Source organism: Solanum stenotomum, chromosome 9 (assembly GCF_019186545.1).
Source record: "Solanum stenotomum isolate F172 chromosome 9, ASM1918654v1, whole genome shotgun sequence".
Taxonomy (NCBI): domain Eukaryota; kingdom Viridiplantae; phylum Streptophyta; class Magnoliopsida; order Solanales; family Solanaceae; genus Solanum; species Solanum stenotomum.
The window spans coordinates 54290957-54299339 of NC_064290.1; the positions used below are offsets into that span (position 1 = coordinate 54290957).

At 34.4% G+C, this 8383-nt stretch overlaps 2 protein-coding genes across 2 annotated transcripts; one reads left to right on the forward strand and one right to left on the reverse strand.

The window, feature by feature from the left end:
* Positions 1 to 298: 298 nt before the first annotated feature.
* Positions 299 to 1489, forward strand: LOC125875540 (temperature-induced lipocalin-1). Its single transcript, XM_049556525.1, has 2 exons — positions 299 to 719; positions 1041 to 1489. Exons 1-2 carry the CDS (start codon positions 363 to 365, stop codon positions 1224 to 1226), a joined length of 543 nt encoding a protein of 180 aa, XP_049412482.1. The 5' UTR covers positions 299 to 362; the 3' UTR covers positions 1227 to 1489.
* Positions 1490 to 2658: 1169 nt separating this feature from the next.
* Positions 2659 to 8383, reverse strand: LOC125875539 (VAMP-like protein YKT61). The gene is made up of 6 exons (XM_049556524.1): positions 7931 to 8383; positions 6954 to 7051; positions 6757 to 6861; positions 6572 to 6637; positions 4437 to 4523; positions 2659 to 2871 (listed from the first exon to the last, which is right to left on the reverse strand). The coding sequence occupies exons 1-6, from the start codon at positions 8121 to 8123 to the stop codon at positions 2821 to 2823; spliced, it is 600 nt and encodes a 199-aa protein (XP_049412481.1). The 5' UTR covers positions 8124 to 8383; the 3' UTR covers positions 2659 to 2820.

Sequence of the window (8383 nt, forward strand, 5' to 3'; positions counted from 1 at the left end):
GAAGGAAAATAGATTTAAAAAAATTATAAAGTAGGAAATCGAACTCTTACCAACAAAGTAAATGTTCACATTAAGATTTTCTGCGTGCAAAGTCAAAAAAGAGTTGACACAAAAGAAAAAGGAGATATTTTAATTTTAAACAAACTAAAAGGAAAAATATGTTAAAAACGATAGATTAACATCACAAAAACCCTTTTCTACCCCTAAAATTCTTGGGAAAAAAGATAACTAGTACTTTCTTGAAATCTAACATTCCACCCCATCTTACCTTTATATATATCTCACATAACACTAAACCTTATCAAGAAACCAATCTAAAAGAGACCAAAAATCTCTCACTTCTTTGAAACTTTGCAAAAGAGATGGAAGTAGTGAAGAATTTGGATGTTGAAAAATACATGGGAAGATGGTATGAAATTGCCTCATTTCCATCAAGAAATCAACCAAAAGATGGTGTAAACACTAGAGCCACTTACACTTTAAACCAAGATGGGACAGTACATGTGTTAAATGAAACATGGAGTGGTGGAAAAAGAGGTTCAATTGAAGGGACAGCTTATAAAGTTGATCCAAAAAGTGATGAAGCAAAACTTAAAGTGAAATTTTATATCCCACCTTTCTTGCCAATTATTCCAATTGTTGGAGATTATTGGGTTTTATATATTGATGATGATTATCAATATGCTTTGATTGGTCAACCTAGTAAGAAATATCTTTGGGTAAGTTCACTAAATCTTATTTTTTGTTGTTGTTGATAATTTGAAAAATGGCATATGGTTGGATATCAATATTTGGGAGGAAGTTAGTTACATAATGGTTATCATAAACTTAAGTGGAGTTTAGATACAATAACTTATTCAGTATAGTCTTATAAGTGGAGTGTATATACAATAACAACTTATTCAGTATAGTCTTATAAGTGGAGTTTAGATACGTACCTATATAACAGGTAATTTCATGTTTTCTAAGGAGATTTATCTGTAGATATCTTTTGCTCGATTATATTATATGGTTTTAACAAAATGTTATTTGGTTTATAGATATTATGTAGGCAACCACATCTTGATGAAGAAATATACAACCAACTTGTTGAGAAGGCAAAAGAAGTAGGATATGATGTGAGCAAACTTCACAAGACACCTCAAGCTGATCCTCCACCAGATGGTGAAGATGCCCCAAAGGACACTAAAGGAATTTGGTGGATCAAATCAATCTTGGGAAAATAGTCATCTTACACGTAGTTTTTTTAAAACCAATAACTAAATAAATTTTACAATATAAATTATGAAAAGTTGTCTTGTAAAGAAGAGTTTATTGTTGTTTATATTTCAAATGTTTTTTAAGGTTGTAATTTTCTTTTAGGTGTGTCCTTGTAGTGTTGGTAGTATAGTACGTGTAATAGTGTGTTGTTGTAACTTGTAAGAGAGTTTGCTGTTAATTTTACAATATAAATTATGAAATGTTGAATATATAATTTGTTTCTTTCAAATGAAGTTTCTTGAATTTGTGTATACTTATGTGGTTTCTTCTTAGAGACGTAGTATGGTTTTGGACTTTTATAATGAACTATCAGTGCAATTTTTCTATATAAATTATAATGAACTATCCGTGTAACTATTAAGTTTTTTCTTTTTTATTTGAAGGATGGCGATATTTCATGAAGAAAAATGGAATAAGTTAAAGCGTGTATTTAGATAAATAGTTGGTGATATGAAACACTTACATATCTAATAATTTATACAAAAACATCTAATATTTCATATATAAAATTTGTACGTCTAATGATTTGGCTATGAAATTTGATAAAATCAACTCGCACACCAGATAGTAAAGTTCATATAGAAAATTCATACGAAAATTTAAAATATTTTTAGTGTATTTTTTACTATTAACTTCTTTTTTAATGTAAACTTTGGATTCGTTTGAACATAAACTCTTCTCTCGAACTCACTAATTTGGCATGAAGTTTCTATGGATAGAGACATCATTGGATTTGGTGTAAACTTGGTGATTAAGGATACCATGTTAGCCTCAAATTTCCACATTGTTGTCCCTACAATTGTTTGATATAGTCTGACTTCATATTTTTTTAGAAAAATATTAAATCCTTATTTGAACATATATATGATGAGTTTTGAAATTTTAAGGCTAAGTTTTTTTAAAAATCGATCTTTCATATTATATGTTTTCTATAATAAAATCTGTAAAGAGACAACACCGTCGTCGTAGAAAGGTTTGATGGTACTTTCTACTTAGTGCTATAACATACTATAGGTCCGAGGTCTGGAAAAATGGACTTACTCCTAATGGCTAATGTCATTAGCTAGCTTTTGAAAATAAGTTACGCTAAGGTTCACTTCCTATCATGATCAAAGTTAGATCCATCTCAATTCTTGATTTACCCGATGACTCCATGCTCCAGTACAAAGGCCTGCCATGCGCGGGGGTGCAGGGGTATCGAATTTGTCTCACATTGGTTGCGGAATGGGGATTTTGGGTATTCAGTCTCAGCATACATCAAAGATTGTGCCAAATATCAGCAAGACAAGACATCAGAAACAGGAAACAGGAAACAGGAAACATGTTATATAGTAACTATAGGTAGGTGAACATCATCACATCACAACTTTCAAACAAGAATATCAATCTGAGACTTGACTCTCTCTTCATCTGAGATCATATTACAATAGAGAACAAAAGAATTCAAGCTTACAGAATATCATAGATGATATAAACAAACAATTCTCCGATACTTCATATGCAACATAGACACAAGTTTATCCGTGGTTGAATTGCCCCCTTTCATTTTCAGAGAACAGTCTATAAAATTGTACAGCATGAATTGGTTTTCTTCGCCTGCTTGTAGAACATCTGTTTGAAAATCAAACCGTTTATGTCAGGAAATAAGCCAAAACTAATAGAGTCTCACAGATAATATATAAGAGTCTGCAGCTTCTACAATATTGACATTACCAGAGAGAAATAGTAATAAAAGGCTAACAGCAGAGACAAGCACATTGTGTTTCTAATTAGGGTGATCCATGGCCATATCACAAAGGGGTTCACCGAAATACAGTTCATGTATAAGAGAAGACAGCTTATTTCAGATGTTTACTTTCCCAGTCCATGAGCACGTCAACAAATCGCATCACCAAGAAGCTTCATTCGTTCCTCTCCCCCCACAAGTAGAAAATTTGGCATCAAGCTTTTAATTCAACTAAAGAACTCCCAATGGGCATATACTGCAGAACGATATTCGACTGTGTTCTTTGACACGAGTTCACTTAGCAGGAAGATGTGTATCTAGTGTGATAATACTACAGAACTTGTTGCTCATTTCCGTATGTCCATATTATTCAACAAACGGTTCCATGGCATGCACGCGCCTGCACCTATCATGTCATGTCTACCATGCTTGTAGAGAAAATGTGACTTGTCAAATACTTTCCACAAATAAATTGCAAATAACCTCCCCGCCCAACTCGATATTGAGCGTAAAAACTACTTGGATCTTTTGAGTTAGAGAGCCATAGCAATAACATTGTCAAAAGATCCGAGTATTATCCACACAACAGTGGACATAATCTGAATTGTCAAAATAAATTGATAAAAATAGTAGAGGTGAGTTACGATTGATTATTGCTTAAAGAAATATGAAGAGCGATCATCTGACTAGAGAGGTTGCTCAAGTGGAAAGCAGAACATGCAATCATGTGAAAACTAAGCCACACTCCACCTACAACCTTAAGGTTGAGGGTTCCAGTCATCATGGGATCAAAGTGGGGAAGGGTCACTGTTGACTGTATTAAGAGAGGTTCGAATTGCATAAAGGGGAGAAAAATGAGAAGATTTTTAGTGAAATATAAACCTTGCACTATTTAAAAACAACGTGAAGTTGCAATGGCTAACCTATAGCACTAATTTTTAAATTTACCTCTTGATTCTGTTTAACTTAAAACATATTGTTAGAATATTACTATCTTAGGAAGAACTTAATTGTTAAGACCAGGCCAAACTTCCAATTGTTGGAAGTCCCCATTCTGGTGAAAAAAACAAAAAATTATGTTGTAGTTTGACCATTTCTTAAAATTGAAACTCGTTAAACAACCCCAATGATCCACATGCTAGTCATGGCAAATCTATAATATCTGAGTACAAATTTCATGGGGAATCAGCCTAATACATAACTATGACTAAAGTAAAAACTCTAGTTTCCACAAACAAAGTGGACGACTCATCTCAGAAAAGTACAGACTTGAGCCTGCATATTTTTATTATGTTATTAAATCAGATTAATTAGAGTAAATATATTCCACCCAAGAGGAAAGATGAACTGTTCATTATTAAACAGCATTTATTTTCTTTTCAAGATTATAATCCTCTTAACAAATATAGATTTCTTTTCAAGATTATTATCCTCTTAACAGATGCATTACCTGTGAAGCAGCACTGAGATCTGAACTCTTCTCAACCAAACTGTCTAGCTTCTCACCACGTTCTAAGACACTGTCAATTGTCTTATGCTGTGACAAAAGGTAAAAGAGACCAATATCAGCACAGCTAGCAGCAACCAAAAAAAGAGGACCAGAACTCCTTGCATTAATATGCATAAATATTTGACAAGTACAGTGCACATTTAGAAAGAAAATACAAATAAACAGAATAACTAGAATCTCAAAAGAGAAGTTACTTCTAAAAACACATTTAACTAACGCACTGAGTTGATTGCGCAATGTAAGAATCATATTTGCTTTCCTAATTTTCTACCCAACAGCATGCTTTTAACACGAGCATTTGATGTTAAAGCTTTAGGATGTCCATATAAGAATAGTTTGCTTAAAATGCACCAGGAAGGTCAAACCAGGTACTACTCAAAGTAATAACCATGGCCTACAAGAGGGAGTGAGGGACAAAGTGTAAATAACTTGGAAAGCTTATCAATGAAAAGTATAAAACCATTAAACTACTTGGAATAACATAACAAATACATTAGGAACTCAAAAATAAACTTAACTAGACATCAATAATGAAGGTAGATACACATCCACCAAAAAGTGGCAACGCACTTGTCAAATTCTAAGCTGTAATAATTACAGTATCTTTATCATCCTTATATTCTTCTGGAACTCCTTCATTATATATTTTTCCTTTTTCCTAGAGATAGAACTCCCCCCTCTACCAATCACTCGACATCAACTAACAGTATATTTGGTTCCCAAAGGGGATGGGAATTGTAAAGATGAAATAAATCACTAATTTACTTCCCCAAGGCGGGGAAATTCATTATTTACCTCTAATGTTTGGTAAGGTTGGAATACAAGTACAAAAAATATATGTTCCTTCTTCATGTCCAAGTTGGGAGGGGTTAAGAAGTAGACAGAGAAGCAACCGCCACTTTTATTTCTCAAATATATCATTATTCACCAAATTTGAACCGTGGGCCAGTGGCACTCGGGATTTCTCGGTAATAAAAAAAGGTAGCAAACAATAGAAATAACAAAGCTCAGCTTGGTTCCACTTTTTTTCTTTCAAATCTAACCAAACACAGTGTATAGGCAAAGAAATTGGAGAAAAACTGCATCAGCTTCATTCTCTAATAGGCTATCGTGTACCAGATGACCTCAAATCAGAAATAACCAAGTGAAAAGGAAATTCAAGAGTTAAATATCACATCTATTTCGTACTACAAATAGCGTAAACAACCATTGAGTCACAGACCAGAGATGAGTACAATAATTAATGGCTCCACAACCATTCGAACACGATAACCATTTTAGTGTACAATATACAATACGGATATAGGTTAGTGCTCCAAAAGCAGGTTATATGATAAATTAGAGAGGCATATAGTCTTTCACCATGCCAAAATGTTGTGAGATAGAGCATGAGAATGAAGCATACAAAACTAAACTCCTGCTTCTGTTAAGAAAATGGACCTTGCACCTAACTTAATCCCAAAAGTTAGCTTATGAGATGAGGGTTGCCCAAAAATCACATAAAGAGACTACAACCCATTCTCTCAACCAATGTGGATACAGAACACCCCAATTGGACATATGAAGCATGAAAAACATAACATGAGGGCCAATACAACAACAAAAATGGCCGGACTCTGATACCATGTTAAGCAAAATGGTTCTTCAGAAAACAAACCTTGGGCCTAACTCCATCTCAATGAGTTAGCTTATGTGTGGGATGGATCAAACCCCCCACCACACAGACATACCCTCAAACCAATGTGGTAGACTCCAGCATACAAATGATTTCAACTTGTTAAAAAGCAATACAAAATTAATTAGTAACTTCCTTGGAAATTCAATGCACGAGCAGAAGCCTACAGGAAATTGGCTGGCAGGAGCTAGGAGTTACATGTCCATATATAACCATCAAGGCTATAAAGATCATTAACCAAAGAAATGAAGAATCGGTATTCTGTCCAGGTCTTCTGGAACTCAGTCCTCAATGATCAACAAATCATTATCCAAATGCAAACTGCTTACTATCATCTTCGAATAAAGAGCTTAAAAAGAAACCATTAAGCAGGCAATCATGAGAATAACACAATACTTACGAGAATAATTTTTGTTTCATCCAACTCTCGTTGAATTTTGAACAGCTTATCGGCCTCAGCAGGATCCTGTAGGGGTCAACATGACAGGACTTTAGCTCAACCATCAATTGTTTTAAAATGAAGGTGGGAAGAATTTGATTGAAAAGGAATATCCATCATCACCCAAACAAAAACAAAAGGGAAACCTGAAATTTGGCTAGAGCTTCATTCAGATAAGGCCATGGTTGAGCATTGTCGCTTTGAACCGTTTTCCATGACTCACCAAAATTCTTCAGATACTCATCCAGAACCTGGAAAAATCAGATGCAGATCCATAGTTTGATCTCTCCATATATAGAGTTTCTCCTCTCAAAGCTGAATATCTAAAATAAAGAGCCTATACCTGGTTGAGCAGTGAAAATGCACTTCGAACTGGATAGTGATCATCCATGAAGCCCACAGCACATAAACCATTTCGATTGTATGAATGCACCTTGTATTCTAAGGTAAAAAAAAAACACATGTCAAACCTGGTGTATGTGTAACCAAAAAACAATTAGGAGTATATCATTGGGCCGGTATATAGATCAAACGTGACGTAAAAATCACTACTTTGTGCTAGAGGCTGTGATTGAGAACCAATCCACCAAATTTTTATATCCTACACTAGTTGATAAACATCAAGAACACCGATTAACATAACTCGTGTAAGCATGTGAAGACTTCAAGAAATATAACTGAAAAAGATCAATTAGTTCACACAACAATTTTCCCAACTAAGCTAGTCAGCACTTCATCCTTCTACTTTTGTACAAGGACAACATACCCCATGTAGTTCAAAAAAGTGGTTTCTGGGTAGGGTAGCGTGTACCTGGAGGTTATTGATAAACTTTTGTGCAAAACCATCCCCAAAACAAACAAAAAAAAGAGAAATGAAAACAGAAAAATCACAAAATTCAAGTCTCAAAGCATCAGCAGCACCTATAGGACCAACAGCTGCAACTTTGCAACTTTTTCTTTTATAACCCGGTGGTGTCTATGCCCACTTGAGCGCACCTCGACTACAGATACCTGCCACCTCCCACCGGCCAGAGGTACCAGCTAACTATATTCAATTGTCCACAAAGTACTGTTTTTGTCTAACTTTGCAACATTACTCATCCATCTATACAATTTACCAAAAAGAAACAGCAAATTGAGCTGCAACCTACATAATATCACAAACCCAAACACCCAATTATGAACAAAAAATCATCAATTAATACCGCATCTGCAATTCCACCAAAAACCAAACAACATATCCGACTCCCCAAACCAAGATAACACAACCCCACAAACAAATCAACCAAAAATTCCAAAAGGGTGTTGGAGAAATCAAACCTTCATGCTGAACAGATTGTCGTTGTCCAGGTGGGTTCCTTTTAGCAACAGTTCGACCCACAAAAACCATGAATTCCTTAACGCTAGATCTCTGAAAATACCCAAAATGGTTAACATCAGAAGCGTTTGCTAAGATCACAGGATCCGAACCTTCTGGATTGCATTTCAACACCATCAAAGCTGTGATCTTCATCTCTGTTTTTCTCTCTAAACCTCTGAAACTTCTTTAAAAAAAAAAAAATTTTAAATGAAAAAATTATCCAAAAACACCAAAATAAATTTCAGAGAATTTTTCTCCTTTCTTCTATGGCCGCCTTCAAAGGAATGGAATTGATCCTTCTTGAGATTACGCGATGTGTTGATTTTTATCACTATTTATTTTATTTTATTGCTATTAATTATTTTAATGGAGAAGGAATAAGAATAAGAAAAAAGAAAAAGGAAAAAAAGGGA

Bases quoted from the DNA above. Each gene is read 5' to 3' on its own strand.
- LOC125875540 (XM_049556525.1), top strand. From the start codon at position 363: ATGGAAGTAGTGAAGAATTTGGATGTTGAAAAATACATGGGAAGATGG. The intron at 720-1,040 runs GTAAGTTCACTA...TTTGGTTTATAG, and splicing joins CTAGTAAGAAATATCTTTGG to ATATTATGTAGGCAACCACA.
- LOC125875539 (XM_049556524.1), bottom strand. From the start codon at position 8,123: ATGAAGATCACAGCTTTGATGGTGTTGAAATGCAATCCAGAAGGTTCG. The intron at 7,052-7,930 runs GTTTGATTTCTC...TTTTTACCTTAG, and splicing joins ACAATCTGTTCAGCATGAAG to AATACAAGGTGCATTCATAC. The intron at 6,638-6,756 runs GTTTCCCTTTTG...TGACCCCTACAG, and splicing joins AAGCTCTAGCCAAATTTCAG to GATCCTGCTGAGGCCGATAA.